This window comes from Carassius carassius, chromosome 2 (genome assembly GCF_963082965.1).
Source record: "Carassius carassius chromosome 2, fCarCar2.1, whole genome shotgun sequence".
NCBI classification, from domain to species: Eukaryota; Metazoa; Chordata; class Actinopteri; order Cypriniformes; family Cyprinidae; genus Carassius; species Carassius carassius.
In genome coordinates this window covers 31,169,595-31,186,950 of record NC_081756.1, presented here as the reverse complement: position 1 = coordinate 31,186,950, position 17,356 = coordinate 31,169,595, and the positions used below count along the sequence as shown (strand labels likewise).

The 17,356-nt window shown below is 36.4% G+C and overlaps 1 protein-coding gene and 1 long non-coding RNA gene across 4 annotated transcripts in view; one reads left to right on the top strand and one right to left on the bottom strand.

Moving 5' to 3' along the window:
* The window catches only part of LOC132108121 (carnitine O-palmitoyltransferase 1, liver isoform-like), a 36,435-nt gene extending 23,026 nt beyond the window's left edge, over window positions 1-13,409 (bottom strand). The window contains exons 1-17 of one of the 3 annotated variants that reach the window (XM_059514684.1): window positions 13,369-13,408; window positions 13,086-13,235; window positions 12,807-13,000; window positions 12,002-12,163; window positions 11,750-11,892; window positions 9,383-9,554; window positions 9,184-9,288; window positions 8,627-8,764; window positions 7,780-7,857; window positions 6,327-6,434; window positions 5,489-5,573; window positions 3,348-3,543; window positions 2,568-2,756; window positions 2,315-2,420; window positions 1,683-1,799; window positions 1,382-1,546; window positions 1,159-1,290 (exon numbers count right to left, since the gene is read on the bottom strand). In XM_059514684.1, the coding sequence (XP_059370667.1) occupies window positions 1,159-1,290; window positions 1,382-1,546; window positions 1,683-1,799; window positions 2,315-2,420; window positions 2,568-2,756; window positions 3,348-3,543; window positions 5,489-5,573; window positions 6,327-6,434; window positions 7,780-7,857; window positions 8,627-8,764; window positions 9,184-9,288; window positions 9,383-9,554; window positions 11,750-11,892; window positions 12,002-12,142 (1,875 nt within the window). In that variant the 5' untranslated portion in view covers window positions 12,143-12,163; window positions 12,807-13,000; window positions 13,086-13,235; window positions 13,369-13,408. Of the gene's footprint in view, window positions 1-1,158; window positions 1,291-1,381; window positions 1,547-1,682; window positions 1,800-2,314; window positions 2,421-2,567; window positions 2,757-3,347; window positions 3,544-5,488; window positions 5,574-6,326; window positions 6,435-7,779; window positions 7,858-8,626; window positions 8,765-9,183; window positions 9,289-9,382; window positions 9,555-11,749; window positions 11,893-12,001; window positions 12,164-12,806; window positions 13,001-13,085; window positions 13,236-13,368 lie in introns of all 3 variants that reach the window. The other 2 variants (XM_059514701.1, XM_059514694.1) reach the window with 2 other exon arrangements.
* Window positions 1-17,356, top strand: part of LOC132108132 (uncharacterized) — a 40,706-nt gene that overhangs the window by 17,805 nt on the left and 5,545 nt on the right. The gene's annotated exons all lie outside the window — the stretch shown is intronic.

The window sequence follows — 17,356 nt, the reverse complement described above, 5'->3', positions numbered from 1 at the left end:
GACTTAGGGGGCTTTCACACTGGCAGTTTAGTGCGGAACGGGGCACGGTTCGCATGAAAAATCGCGTGAACGCTGTCATCGGACCCTCGTGCGCACTGGGGTACCGAACCCGAGACTAGGGTTCGATACAACTATTGAGTGTGAAAGCAGACCAACGCTGCGGGCGTCAACGGGAACAATTGTGTTCGGGCTCGGACCACAGCAAATTAGCCCAGTGTAAAAGCCCTCTTAGAATGACAGTCCGGTCTTGTCTAGTCTCAAGTACTACAACACTGGTACAGAGTGAATGGCCCTCCCCCATGGGTTTTAAAGGAATAGTTCAAACATAAATGAAAATTATGCCGTAATGTACTCACCCTCAAGCCATCTTAGGTGTGTATAACTTTCTTACAGACTAATAAAATTGTCATATTTAAAAAAATGTCCAAGCTCTTCCAAGCTTTATAATGGCAGTGAATGGGTGTTGACATTCAATAGTCCAATAGAAATCCAATAAACTGTGTCCATCCATCATAAAAAGTACTCCACATGGCTCCAGGGGGTAAATAAAAGCCACCTGGAGCGAATCGGTGCATTTTTGTAAGAAAATATCCATATTTACAAATGTATAAACCTTAATCTCTAGCTTCCGCTAACTATCGTACATGCGTTCATGAGAGAGCAGCATTCCTGTAGGATGTAGGCATAGCGTAAGCTCTGGTGAGAGGTGACAAATGCATGGAGGAGACAGCAAAACAAAACAAAACAAACTTTGCTTCCTTTCCTTCTGTAAACAAAACTTGGTTCTCACCAGACGAGCATATTCTCATCTATGTCCTACGTCATTCGCTCAAAGTTGTAAATATATTTTCTTAAAAAAAAAACTAAAAAAAAAAAAAACACAGATTCGCTTGAGGAGGCCTTTAATGACCCCCCCAGAGCCATGTGGAGAACTTTTTTATGATGGATGGACACAGTTTATTGGACTTCTACTGGACTATTGCATGTCAACACCCATTCACTGCCATTATAAAGCTACGAAGAGCCAGGACATTTTTTTATATAACTCCGATTGTATTCATCATATCCACCTAGAATGCCTTTAGGGCGAGTAAATATTGGGGTAATTTAAATTTTTGGGTGAACCATCCCTTTTAAGGGTTGTTTTTGGCCTGATACCGTTTTGTTGTTGATCATGGCACGGACAAAAGCACAGGATTCCATGGTGCAGGAGCGCACAGTTTCTGTACGGCCTTCTCTGAATAAACGTGTCATGGACGCCTCATACGTCAGGCAAAACTTTCCTTTGTCCTATACAATGAAAAAACATTGATATCATTACACCATTTCAAGTAAGTGATAAGCAGGCATATTTTGCTACATTTCAGATAAGACCGTTCACCCTATAATGGGCCAGCTGCAATGCTAGCTGAATGAAGGCATCAGGACTGATCTTGCACTTCTTGATCAGGCCTTTCCCAAAGTCACTAAAGGGGATGATGTGAGAGTCCACATCATCAGCCAAAGCCATGGCCACAGACAAAGAGTTGGCAATCATAGTTTGGCACTGCCATGAAACACAAAACACAACAGAGAGAACATCAAAAAAAAGAATGTCATGGTCCTTTCATAACCACTTACACAGAATGAGAAAAAACAAGCTATTATCAGAACTTTTACAACAAAGTGAGTCATACACAGACCTCAGTTGGGATATTCCACTGGAGTCTTTGAGGTCCAGGAAGATTATGGTGAGGTTCTCCTTTACAGTGGCCATCTGCTGTGTAGCCCAACTTAACAGGGTCCATCGAGAGCACTTGCTTTATGAAAGTTGCCATCAAAATTTACATTAGCAGCACATTAACATTTTATGCATGATACATATGAACTAAAAATTAAATATAAGGGATTTTTCGTCAGAGGTTTGGGGATGCTAATTTTTTTTTTTTTTTTTTTTTTTTTGGAAGAAGTCTCTTATTTTGAAATATTAGTACAATTTAAAATAACTGTTCTCCAATTTTTTATATATTTAAAAATGTTATTCCTGTATTAGCAAAGCTGTATCTGTATCAGACATTAATCCAGTCTTCAGTGTCACAGGACGCTTTATAAATTATTCTAATATGGTGATTTATCTTTTTTTTCTTATTTTAAAATGATTTTTCAAGGACAGTTTGATGAATAGAAAGCTTAAAAGAACATTTATTTGAAAAATATTTTTTGTAACAATGTAATCAATTTAAGTGCTGAATAAAAGTATACAATAAAGTTTTAAAATGTAAAAATATCTTACTGACTTCAACCTTTGAACGGTAGAGTATGTGTGCATGTGTACCTCCCAGAGGTGGCCAACAACAGGAGCATCAGCCCAGCTATGTTCTGCATTAAGGCCAATGGTTCCATTCTTGAAGATAATTAAGTTTATGGACTTATCAAACCACCTATGGAAAAATTGACCAATAAAATGTACGTTATATAAAAGCTACTCCGAGTTACATTAATGATTACCTAAAGACTAAGAAAAAGCATTTCAAAGGGGCATAGAAGAAGGTGTTCTTTCTTAACACATGCTATGGTTTCTTCTTCACCTGTCATAACACTTCCCATGGAGCAGCGATTTAGCGTAACGGTCAAGGGACTCCACAGGGTTTGCTTGGTCATAGCGCTGCTCTGTGTCATCCAGTGTAACAAAGAAAGCGGCCTTCTCCACAGCATCCAGAGACTTCTTGTTCTTGCCGTGTCTGAGGTAGGCATTACGGGCACACGCCCAAGGCACTCTGACATAGAGAGACAACAAGTGTTTACTGTATTTTCCGGACTATAAGTCGCACTTTTTTTCATAGTTTGGCTGGTCCTGCGACTTATAGTCAGGTGCGACTTATTTATCAAAATTAATTTGATATGAACCGAGAGAAATGAACCAAGAGAAAACATTACCGTCTACAGTCGCGAGAGGGTGCTCTATGCTGCTCAGTGCTCCTGTAGTCTACACTGAAAACATAGAGCGCCCTCTCGCGGCTGTAGATGGTAATGTTTTCTCTTGGTTCTTCGTTCTAAATAAATGCGACTTATAGTCCAGTGCGACTAATAAATGTTTTTTTCCTCATCATGACGTATTTATGGACTGATGCGACTTATACTCAGTTGCGACTTATAGTCCGAAAAATACGGTACTCGATCCTAAATAGTTTTGACTGTTCAGTAAAAATGATAACAGACAGTAGTTAAAAAAAGAGGATAAGAAGATACAAGAAGGGGCTAATTTCAAATTGACATCCCTCTGAAGATTTACAGTGTTGATAAGTGATCAGAGAAATGAATTACAGGAAGACGGTAGCGACTCCTGCTGTTGGGTGTGTTCTGAATACCTGTCCCCTGCGGTGAGGGCAGCGAGGGTTTCCTCTCCAGGCTGTGGCTCTGACGCGTCAGCCACTATCTTCTCCATCTGCTGCTCTATCTCCCGTGGCAAAAGTAACCGCCCATCATAAAACATCCCCACTTTAAAGTAACGGCCTCGGTGAAACACCACAATATGCCTGCTGTCAGACATGTGCTGAACTGTGTCTATAGTCAGATGGAGGTAGAAGAAAGAAAGAAAGAAAGAAAGAACGAAAGAAAGAAAGAACGAAAGAAAATAAATGTTTTGTAGGTAGTCAAACATTTACATTACAATGAAAATCAATTAAAAATACACACACATAATATATACACACACATAATACCTTTCAAACATTCAAGGTCAGAAAGATTGTTGTGTGTTAAATTGAATTAATTAAATTGAAAATTTAATTCGACAGTAAAGACATTTATAACTATACAAAATATTTCTATTTCAAATAAATGTTGTTCTAAACTTTATTAATCTTAAAAAATCTTGGAAAACAAATATTTGTGGAAACTTTGAAAAACAACTGTTTTCAACATTGGTAATAAGGTAATAATTGGTAATAAATAATGTTTCTTAGGTATATCAGCATATTAGAATGATTTCAGAAAAATCATGTGACACTAAACATTACAGTAATGGATGCAAAAAATTCAGCTTTGTCATCACAGGAATAAATGCAATTTTTTAAAATATATTAACATAGAATAAAATATTACTGTCTTACTATATTTTTACTCAAATAAATTCTGCCTGGGTGAACATAAGAGACATCTTTCAAAAACACTAATTAAACATCAATCTGTCTGACCCCAAACTTCTAAACAGTAATGTGTGTGTGTGTGTGTGTACTGTATATATATATATATATATATATATATATACACAGATCATAATATACACACCATTATTACACAATAATACAATTATATATAATTCAATTCTAAAACAAATGGGGTGCAGATCAAGGGAGGAACTAATGTGAAAGTTCGAGCTGAAGTATGTAATTTCTGAATCATTTTACACTGTAAAAAAATCCAACTCACAAAAAGTTAGACTAATGATTATATTTTAGTTAACTGGACAATTAAATGCAAAAATGTTGGCATATCTAGTGAAAAGACGTTGGTTCAACAATCGTTGGACCAACCTAGAATTGATTGTAAATTCAATTTGTAAATACAAGTTAACAAGCATACAAGTTGGGTTGGAGGTTGGAGCATGCGCACTGTAACGACCATGAAATTGGCGCATGTGCAATGAAGCGCGCCAACACCGAACAGACGAAGGAGCCTCACCCTAACTGTGGTGGATACGGTGAATAAGCTAAAGCCCCAAAAAGTACTTCTTTAACTTGCACTTATATTGCTCGTTTGGTAACATGTTTTGTGTTAACAATTTAAAATGTTAAATATAGAACATTTAAAGTTTTTATGACCGGTTGAATGAGATAGCACTTAGAATGTTTTTTTTCTTTTTTTACTGCCTACTCATTTAATTACTTTTTTTTAAGAATGAGTATGGCTAATGTAACCAATGCTGCTGGTTTGAAATAAAACCTGGACCAAAAAATCAAGCATGTAGTAGTTTTTTTTTTAACCTTGTGATGCTGTTTAAAAACACATTTTTAGTCAACTGAACGTACTTTATTAAATCAAGTGAAAATAACATTAAAAGTGGAAATTACATAAAAGTTTTTTTAACAATAAAAAATCAGCTGAACAAAAGATCTTAAGTTGGGAGACATGTGACCTTACACAGTGAATTGAGTTAAGTGAACTAATTCGTTTAAAAGTTGAGTAAACTCAAAAAAGCTGTGCAGCAAATTACCTTGTAATTTTAAGTTAAGTCAACTTTTCTTTTTTTACAGTGTAGAGTCAAAATTTGAAAATGGGTTTGCTGAACACATCTTCCACTGTCGGCCAAACAGATAGTCCCACGGTTTACATTCTCCCTCCCCCCACTCCCCTTATACTGTAAAACTCTAGAACGGTCTCTGCTCCTTAAACTAAAACTGTAGAAAGTGTGCATGCAGTGAAAGGTGGGATATAAAGTACTTTGCCCTATAACTTGAATTTGCCGCAAAGATATATTCTCTGCACAAAAACTATCATTGTTCAGTACCTGTTTCTATGCCTGGGATGCGACTGGTGTTGAACATGCGCTCATACTGGGACGAGCACATAGGGATGGTGTTTTGAAGCATTAACTGTGAAGCAGAAAGAAAGAGGTCAAATAAAAGATGGATGGAGGAACTAGTGAAAAACAAACCTAACAGGTGAGATAAGGCTCACAAATCACTACTGGACGCTCTAGAGAGAATTATGCAATCGTTAGGATATAAGAAGACTGACTGGGGTCCTAGTCTGAAAAATTATGCTATACAAAATAAAAGGAAGGGAATGGAATGAATGGAGAGGGATTTTAAGCAGCACAGCCCTGGGTCACCAGCTTGTCATTACAAAGTTATTATATTATCGTGCATAAGAATAAACTGTCAATGGAACTACCAATGAACATATACAATAAGATGTCTATTATACTACTAATCAAAATTAACTGATGACATGTGGCCAGTTGAGAAGGCAGAAGTTGGTCTACGGTGCACAGACTTGCTACTCTTACCCGTCTCCTCATATATTAAATAGCCGCTCCAACGGAGCAGATCAGAGTGGAACGCTGTTCATTAGTGCAAAAAGTTTAACCATTTTGACCATATGATCAGGAGGCATGAAATATAGAAACATTCACCAGATTAAATAAAGAGATCAATCTTCTTAGTAACAGGCCTTAGGTTAGTAAGTGCTAATCATTTATTTGCAGTAGAGGGCAGAAGTTATTACAGTGTTGGGCCATTAAATTTTAAAGCGCTTTTTTTTTTACTTCTGTATTAACCTCGCTGATTAAAACCAGTTATTGAACTATTAGAAAAGATGCAATAAAATATGGTAGCTTGTCTAACCGGTTTCATTTGAGCCCGGTCCAGATTCATCCTGTAAAGCATGATCGCATGAATGATGTTGCCGGCTCTTGCTGCTTGCAGATGTGTAGGAAAGGCGTAAAGAAAGTCCTGTTCAGAGGAAACAATGGTTTCAGAAACCAAAAATGCATGTATAATCTAATTGAGACCAAACTCAATTATGATCTAGTCAAACTCTGTATACTGCTACAAAGTATGGAGCTATTCGACGATTATATATCTACAGTGGGTATAGAAAAGAATCACCCCCCTTTAAAATAATCACATTTTGTTGCTTTGCAGCCGGATGGACACAGTTTTTGTTTTATCCAGCTGTATTCAGTGCAACTTATAACTTCCAGGTGAAAGATATAACACCAACATGTCAGAAAAAAAGAAACAGTATCACTGAGTTGGAAAAATGGATCAATCCCTTGTGTAAGTATTTTGTTGAACTACCTTTTGCTTTAATTACAGCCTTTAGTCTGTTGTATCTACTAACTTTGTCTCTGCTAGTATGTCTTTACTAACTTTGCACATCTACACCACTCTTCTTTGCAGAACTGCTCAAGTTCAGTTCAGTTTAATGGTGAGCGTTGGTGGATTGCTGTCTTCAAGTCATTCCACAGATTTTCAATGGAGTTTAACTGCTCCAGTCCCTGCTGCAGAGAAACTCCCCCATAACAGGATATTACCAGCTCCATGCTTTGCTGTAGGATGCTGTTATTTGGGTGGTGAACTGTATTGGACTTCTGCCAGACATATCACTTAGTGTTGAGAGCAATTAATTACATTTTAGTCTCAGCTGCCTCAGAATCTTTGAGGTGTGTTTTGGCAAAGCTCAGACGTGAATGCACGTGGCCTTTCTAGAGGAGTGACTTTTTTTCTTGTAACCCTTGTAACACTTCACTGTGCTGCTATGCATTGATAAAGCAATAAAAAAATTGTATTTTGTATCCATCCCCTTATTTGTGCTTGTGCACAACTTTATCCTTTTGACAGTGCCTTGCCACTCATAGTTGATTGTTTACTTCAGTTGCACTACTAAAAATGCTCTGAAATGCTCCAGGAAAGTTATTTTCATGCTGTGCAAAGCAAAATGACCACAGATGATCACAGCAGAAAGGCAAATGGCTTTGTGTGCCATTGAGAAGGTGATTAGTTACACCTGATTGACTTTAAAAGTCATTTTTAAGACAGGGGTGATCCTTTTCCAACTCAGTGAATCTGTTTTGTTTTTTTGATATGTTGCTGTTACATCTGTCATTTGGATGTTATAAGTAGCAATGAGTGAAAACAGCTGGATAAAACAAAAACTGTGTCCGTCTTCATTTCAGGCTGCAAAGCAACAACATGTGATTATTTTAAAGGGGGATGATTATTTTCTATACCCACTGTATATATACACTCCACACTGTGGCTGCATATGCATGTGAAGCCTGCAAGGTCTATTTACCATTACATAATAGTTGCTGTTAACCATGATTGGCCCACGACCTCTCAAATAGATATATTCTTCCCACCAGTCACTGACCTGAAACACACAGCAATACAAACTCCAAGATGAAAAGGATAAAGCAGCAAAATAGTAATAACTATTGCCAATTGTCAATTATGCATAATTATATGCAACTAACCCCAGACCAAAACCAATTTCTAACCCCCCGTTGGTAATTAATGCTACTCTGTAATAAAATGTATAATTAAAGTAACAATGACACCCTCTTAAAATAAAGTTTAACCCAATTATTTCCAAATCTAAAACTCAAAAATAAAATATTATGATCATCACAGTTGCTCATTATTTTTGTGAAAACCACAAAAAGATTTAAAGCTCAAAAGAACAGCATTTATTGGAAAAATATATATTTATAACAATGAAAATGGCTAAATTTAGTGCATCCTCACTGAAAAAAATGAAAGATAGATAAAAATACTGACATCAAGCTTTTGAATGGTAGTGTGTGTATTTGTATAAAGGATGAAATATTAATCTTGCCATTTTAAAGATGGAATATGTATAATGTATTAATGTATTCTATTCTGTTCTATTATATTTTACAACATAGTTGTGAATAAGAATGAACTACTCAGGTATGCACAAATCAAATGACATTTGTCAAATTTTAAAATATTGAAATATTTCAATATTTGTAAATATTTGTCAAACTTTGCCAAAATGCAAGTAGTCTGCATCCCTGATAAAGGAGAAAATATCACACAACATAATTCAAGAACTTAAACTCCTGCTAAAGTTCTTCACTGAAAGGTCACTGATTTGTTGAGAAATATGTTTTACTTACATAATTGGTGGCCCACCAAGACTTCAGCTTGAGGTACCACTGAAGTTTAGGTCCAAGGTTCTTCTCAAAATCAAGTGCAAGGCTCTGCATTCTTTGGTGTTCCTCATTGCTCAGCAGTGGCCGAACTGATTCAAGATACTATGGATGCAACATTTCGAGAAAACAAGAAAGCCCAGCTAAAATTCACACCTTAAAGCAAAATGTCACTGCCAGGGTTGTCGAAGAAATTAGTATTAACTGAAATCCAAGCATATTTATAATGAATGCCAGCAATTGAGCTAGTTTTGTTTCTAGTAGTGTTCTGAACAGCGTGCATATTTTAGTAAGTTAACTCACTTCATCCACGCTGTGCAACCTACCTCCAAAATCAGTAGATAATCACCTGAGCAAGTTAACTCTGAAAACAAGTGACCAAAATTCACATTGAAAAACTAAACGAAGTGCAGCTTTTCCTGGCTTTTCCAATCTGACATTTAGATATCTTAATAAAACATCTTAATAAAAACAGCATTTGACTGAGTTTTGATTTGATGGTGTTGCAAAGATGAATAACTTACACTTCTCATGGTCTCCTTCACAGATGGCACAGGTAAATTAGGGAGAGAGTTCTGGAAGCTGTAGAGCATTGGTGTCTGCATGCCAGAAAAAATCTTCACTAGGACCTGCAATGTCAGAGAACAAATAATAAAGAGTAAAAAAAAAACAAGAATGAGGTAGTGAGCAAAAACTGTTCCAAAAAACATCACAAATGCACACCAGCCATAGCCGAATTTGACAGGTAATTTTGCCACGGGGAGCAAACATCCAGCCATGCCAGGACAGCAGACCCTTCAGGACAGTCCTCATGCTGTATATGATGGCAATCCACAGACCAGTGCCCACCATGACACCTCCAACTAACATCTGCTTTTGTGTAGACATGTACCTACTGCAAAAAGAGAAGAACAAAGGCTGGAATACACTAAATGACTTTTAAAACTTGAGCAGGTTAAAACACTAGGAATCATACACTTCCTGACTTTGTAATTGGTTACAGAGTAAAAAAAAAACTGTGCATCATTCAGTAAATGACTGAGAATAACACACTACCAGATAGAGCTGTGACGATTATGAAATGTGAAAAAAAATTTAATAGTTGCGGTTATTGTGATTAATTGTCTGTTTAGGGCTTTGGCGATTATTCCGATTATCACAATTGTCTGTTTTTTTACGGCTTTCATTATATAACTGTAATTAATGTAAGGGTTCAGTAAATAATTATGATGTTATCTTTGAATCTTTTTTAAGTTATTATTTTGCAGTGTAAGTTTGCATAGAGTATTTCAAATTCTAAGAATCGGCCAATACAGATTCAACACCAGCGCTATTTTTTTTTTTCTAAACCCCTACAGAATATCATAATGGTCACTCTTTTTAAACCCTTTGCTAAACACAATCCACTACATACTCACTTCCTCATTACAGAGAAAAACTACATTTGAATAAAAATATATAAGCTATGAAATTAAACTAGCTGACTGTATAATTTAGCATCTTGAAAAAAGATTGGTGCACATTATACAATATAAATTAACTATTTATATACTTGCAAAATACATTCATGAAAATAAGATAAAATCATGAGAAAAAGAAAGGCTTCTAATAATGTGTGCAAAACGTTGTTAATGTGAAACGCTTCAAACAGAGCGATGCAAAGCTCTTATGCACATCTAGGGTGCAGAATGATGTTCTTGAAGCAACATAAGTCACTGCACGCTGTACTCCACATGAACAAAGAGAAAAGAAATGAGAGAGCAATGAACTCCAGCAAGATGTCAATTTATGCAAATCCCCAGACTTTTATCTACACATCAAGTATTATAACAGGAATATATCATAACTGAACGAGAAATGCTTTTTGAATGCTGAACGGAGAATAACTGACAGCATGCAACAGAAGGAAGATGAGTTTCTGTAACAATGTAAATACAATTCTGTCCCTCACATTAAGATATGTAATGGCTTCAGATGATAGGCTATGAGTGCATGAAAAGCAGACTGGTGCTCTTCTGCTTCTTTTGGTGTAGGACTCCCCCTTGTGCAGTATGAAAAACACAAAAAAAATCAAAATTCCGATTAGACGGTTCTTTAGTTATCGCGTCAGGCCTACTACCAGACTTGCAAGTAATCCAAACATGACTTATTTGTTCTAAAAACATCTCAAAATATTAAACCGGATGGAATCATGCTATTTCTGAAAATGCTTACTTCCCATCTAATAATAATTCCTATATAACAATACTATATAACAGGGGGAAAACAGTATGTGAAAAAAGTATTACATCTGAATCTATGGAAACTTGCTTCTGACACTGAATAAAAAATGTTAACTTTTTATTAAAACTAAAAATGTAACTTTTTTCGCCACTGTAATTATAAATCTCACAATTCTTTTTTCATGTTTTCTTTTGCGTATTATAAAGTTATAAAGAGATGTAAACTTGCAATTCTGAGAAATAAATTCAGAATTTCCTACTCTTTCTCAGAATTTCACGTTTAGATCTCGCAATTCTGACTTTATTTTCCCAATTCTGAGAAAAAAGCAATAAAGTTTTTTGTTTAGTTTTTTTAGTGGTATAAACAAGCTTCCACAGAATTCTTAGTATTCAGTAGGTGTAAGGTACCAGGATGACTGCCGATATTCTTAATTCTGTATACAATGTACCCTTCACTACCCAATAAGGCCAAAGGAGAGGATTCCTGATTGGCCGTAAAGCATCACAACACAACTGATGCTGATAGTCCATGTGACAATACAACATGGCGGATGAAGTATGTCAAATTTATTCACTCTACCCATATCCATACTACATAGACGTGATTTCAGACACAGCTGTAGTTTGAAGTGACCGTTATACACTATGCAATTTATTGTGAAATCTGTCGACTAACTACCCAAAATCTGCAGACTGGCTCGGACTCATCCAAACTGCAAATTGGGGGAAAAAAATCTGTACAAAAGTAGTGTAGTGTATTCAAAGGAGCCTTACCGAGGAAAAATTACTAATGTAAATTCAAAACATAATTTCACAGGCACTTTATTGAATTATGGAATAACATACAGCACAAATAAACCAGACATACCTGACTGGGACAAGTTTGCCAAGTTTGACGAACAGGCCCAAGGAAGGGTCCACTTTTAAATAATGTGCTCTTCCCAAGTACCCCGCCAGCACCAGCACGAACCCTGGTGCGCTTCCTGGGTAAACCCCATTCAAAATCCCATTCTGCAGGCACAATGACAAATCCAATTCTTCAAGACCAGCTTTAAATCTACAAATGATCTTGAAAACGTAACACTTTCAAAGAAAACGTAAAAAACACACTCAAAAGTACCTTAAAGCGAACAAACTTCTTCTTCCAGGAGTGAATTCCGGAGAGGTAGACCTGCCGAAGAGCCTCATGACTGAGCTGGAGGTCAATGCCATCAGGGCCGACAGTGAACTGAAAGGCCACAGCCTGATGAGCTTCTGCCATCCTGAATCACCGCTAACAGTTCTGTGAAAGAACAAAACTCGTAAGTACAAAACACAAGAGGGACTAGCTTAAAGTACAAATTACTGTAACATGCTGTCATTGTGCCGTTTACAAAAAAAAATCGTATATGTTATAACCTGATGGTAATAAATGATCATCCAAACACTAACTAATACTTAATTACCTTATTGCCTTCCTATTCAACAAGCAAGCACAATACTCCAACTTTACCAATTATAATTAAGTCATTTATAATTCTAAACCGGGAACGGCTGTGGACTTACATCACTGACTGACTCATTCAAGTTCATATTCAAATCACACCGGCTTATTACATATTACGATTATTTCGATTTTGCAGAGATTTTAAAACCAGCTAAATATGAATCTGGAAAGTTGCAGATGTAATAGCACATAGCAATGCATACAGACCTAATGATCTGGCCACCTTTTTCTCGTCTATCTATCAAACACAACTAAATCAAGCGATTTAATACAGACAATTGCACAATATAATCGTAAATGACACATGTACAGCTTTGAATCTGCTCTAGGTTTGTTATCTGCTTGTGTGTTGACTAAGTGAGCTAAGGCTAACCCGATGGACTGTTATTTACACCCGTGATGACAAACTTATCCATGTCAACTCCATGTCTAGACTTACCGTCTTTTGATTATTTGATCTCCTGGCAAGACTAGACACATTAACTGTACAATCGGGCATGCATTCGATGAAATGGGACAATGAATCCAGTTCAGGACAGCCACGTTTATTTTGCTAGATTTTTCTCCCCGCCTGTTAACGTACTAAACAACAGAGCACTAATATAGCCCGTCTACTTTCCGATGTCCATATGGCTAAAAGATGTACAAACAAAATAGTATAACATTTAAAAATTGCCTTCAAACAGTCTTATTTAAATATAATATCAATATCAAATACCTTGGATTATAATTAATAGAGATTAGGGTTTGACCTTCATCATCTAAGTCGGAAGTAACCGATCAGAGCGCATAAAAGGATCACGTGCTTCACCGCGTGCCCAACAGGGAAGTGAATGCTGAGTGGACCGTCTGGCTGCTGTATAAATTTCTTTACGATGAGACAAAAACAAAGCGTTTACCACAGCCCCACAGGGTGTTTAATGATAACTTTCAATAGGGGATAATAGGATTACGGACCTGGCCAGTATTCGAAGATTTCAAATGTAAATGAAATTGTTTACCCAAAAATGATGCATAGTGCAGTGCAGATAAGTTACTATTCAGTTCAACGAAACATCCGAAAAAACGTCTACACATTACTCAGAATTTTGTGAATTTTTATTTTTCTTGAAGCGCAAGCTATCAATAGTATGGCGTCATTAGGTTACGAGCGTAACACAACAACTCCCACGTTTGGGGATGACGTCAGGAGACCTAGCAGTAAAAAAAAAACAAATCTTGACCTGTATAATAGTTTTCGTCAGTTTAGGAATTTGCAGCATTTGTACCGTGAATGGTGAGTAACTTAAAGGACTTTTTTGAGATACTTTAACCTTCCTAAAAGTATTGGGTGTCACGGTTTCACTGTAACATTAGTTAAATCATTTTGAGCTTTTGACTTTTTTTACTTTTGACAATAGTTATCGACATCTTTTTACCTGTTATAATACAGAAAGCACAAGGAAATTATACTGTATTACAGTACATTACTTAAATAGTGATTGTTTCTTATTGTATGACGATGTTTATTTGTGGTTAATGAACATTTCAAAGATTGTTTTACTTCATGCAGTGTATCTTATCCCCTTAGTCTAGTTTAGACCATCTTGTACACAAGGCATCTGTATCATAAAACTTTTTTAATAGTAAAAAAAAAAAAGTTTCTGTAGTTTGATTTCTCTTTATTTGTCTTATTCATTATATTTTATTTATTCTATCCAAATAATAATATTATCCTGCTAAATGGAATGCAGATAAACGAAGAATTTGGATCTCTAACCGTCCGGATGAAACGGAGATGTCCGGTCCATTCTGAGCACAGAACAAATCCAATCCATTGAAGGGATTTGCACTCGACAAAATAATATAACTCACAACTACAAAATTCTGGAAAATAAATCTGTGTGTTGTTGTATAGGAAAGTGTCTCAATTTCTTGCTTTAGCATAGTCAAAGAACCCTGTTTTACATCTAACCTTATTGAGCTCAGAGGGTAAACATGGCACAAATCGTCCAGCTTTTCAGGGAGCACGTTGTGTAACGTTTCGCTCATCTTAGAAACATGTGCCTAAGAGCATTTTATGTGCTTACATTGTGTTCATGCCTTTTCTGTAATGTTGGTCTGCCAGAATGAAGTGTAATGAATGCTGATGCTTCCCAAACAAAACATGAGCTGCCTTTAATTAGGCCGCTCTTTTGAGTTGTTTGCTATTTGTTTGCTTTGGATACATTTTGTGCTGCACTGATTCTTATACACATAGCAATAACACAATATGAGCTCTGTTTCATGTCCACTTATCTAGAAATGTCATAGAACCCTTCCTACCCTTGAAAAGTATAGGCATGTATTGGCTTTGCTGCTCACATCTCTTATCTTTTGTACTCTCCTGATCCTGTTGAGAAGTGTGAAAAGCGTTCTTTCCCTTTTTACTCCGTTGTATCTTTCAAAGCTTAATATGCAGGACCACTCGGTCTGTTGCCATATTATAATATAAGATTTAATTCCAGTCTTATTTTTTTAATTCCACTCACTTCTGCTTATGTGTGTCTCTATAGGGGATTACTGCAAGGTGAACCTGTGTCATAATGGAGGGACGTGTGTGACTGGCTTTGGAGAAGAACCCTTCTTCTGCATCTGTGCCAAAGGATTTGCTGGAGATACTTGCAGTTCCACAGAGAATGGTCCAAAATGTTATTTGTCTGAATTTCCCAGTTTACTGCTCATTCAAATTTCAGATTAGGTTTGTTGAAAGCTTTACAGCTCAGAAGGTACTCATTCATAGCTTAGAAAACTCAATAATAATAATAATTGCATAGAAATTGGAAGAAAAAAAATGGTTGGATTTTGTGATATGTGTTCTGATGGCAGATTTTAGTGTCTTGGCAAATGAACACAGTTTGAAACCTTGTTAAGATTAAAGAAACAAGGAGACATCAGATCACTGCTTTCTTTAGAAGAAAAATATGAGAGACATGGGAATGAGTTTCTATTTGATTTCCTTAAATCTCATTGCTGATCAAGTTAAATGATCTCAAGTACGCCCAGTTCCAGAATCAAATCACTGAGGGTGTTTCTGAAATTAGTGAGCGTGCTCTAGCCTCATCTATTTGGGAATATTGTATTTTTGTCCCATTCATTGGTATGGTTATCACTGTGTCACTCATTGAAATTATCAGAGTGAATCCTGTATTTAGGCTACAGTATATGTGGATATATACTCCAGTGTGTATGTGGCCATTGGTACTCTTAGAAAAACAAAACTTTAAATCAAAATCTAGTATTACAGCTTCAACTGAGGATGATTTTTTTTCTTTCTTTCCTATGTGTTTGTCCATAATTTGATAGTCACATCAGAACTTTTAACTGTTTCCACTGCAGGTCCTTGTATTCCAAACCCGTGTAAAAACGACGGGACATGTGAGGTGATCGCTACCTTTGGAAGAGGAAACATTTTTGAATGAATATGTGTGCAAATGCCAACCTGGGTTTGAAAGGTGCACACTGCCATATCAGTAAGTTTTGTACCGCTTATTTCAGATTTACATCAGACCCTCAATATCTGTTGCACTAATTAAAAGGGTTCAGAGGGAAATTTGTATAAAAAGGAAAACATAAATTTGAACAAAACTGAACAAGCACACACATTGGGCCTTAGTCGTAAAAAGTAGAAGAACAAATTTCGGTGTAAATACACAATAATACCAATTTTTTTGTCCCATTTTAACAAAATTAACAAGTTACCACCACACAACATCACATCTTTAAAATTTGCACGCCACTGTGCGACTGTCCTCAGCAGCTCAGAGCGCTGTTCAAAATCCTGGCCGCGCCGCTCACATAGTTTGCTCTGTTTTGTCAAATACTGCACTTCAAACTCATCAACACTACTTTGTTCATTCTTGAAGTGAATATTTGCCTGTTTGGTGCTGCAGGCACTTGCAGAGCCTTTTCCCCTTGATGCCCAAATTGCCCGTTTGTCAAGGCAGTTTCTTTATTAATTTTTTTTAATTAAACACCCTTTTGTGAAGGCCTGCCCAATCTAGCTATAAGTAAAATGAATGAATAATAATTAAGCAGTGAATTATCCACATGATGACTTTTCACCTGACGATCTCATCTTGGATGATCCATCACGTTCAGACACCTTCAGTAATTTAGCGCACTGATATCTTCAGTAACGTCTGCGGTTGCTGGTGCCTGCAGTTCTCAGCAGAGCGATGTGCATGTTTACTTATTATGAAATTATTATTATTTTACAAGCACCATGTGAAGAGAGCATGCACAGCTGTTGTTTATATTGCTGTATGTAGCCTTTGGAAGTAATGTTAGCTGCAGCAAGGGCTATAATATTTTTGTTCAGTAGTTTCCTAATGGCAATTTTATGATTGGTTTATAAAGGCTACTGCAAACACCTTTTTCCCATTTTTATCACAGAATAAGGCAGGAAATATATCTTATAGTTTCTATACTAAATGATATGTCAATCAGTACTGCATTATTCATATAGTTTATTTATTGGAGATAACTGGGAAAAAAACTATAAAATATAGATATTGTGTGATGCACATGAAATGAATCATTTGTAAATTTTTAATATGAAGTAATGTCCATAGGTAAATGATTTATTCTGCCATTTGTAGACAACACAAATCTACCAGACAAAATGTCATGCTTTAAATCAACCAGAAGATGGCAGTAGGCTATACGCTTCAGCTTCTATAACAAGGCTCTCAGGGAGACATGGGAGAAACAGGTTGGGACATTAAAAACAGCCTAAAAGGGCTTCATTTAGTCACAGGGAAGTTTATTCCTTCCTCTCCACCCAATAAGGCAAACATTATAATCTGCTGTAAAATACATTTCTATTTCTAGGTTAAAACCAATTCCTTTCCAGTACCTGCAGAACCTCAGAGTACTCCTTGATCTTCATTCCTGCTCTGAGTGACAGACAACACACAATTCAGTCCTGTATCAAACATGATGTATGGCATGTTTTAATGGCACGCTGTC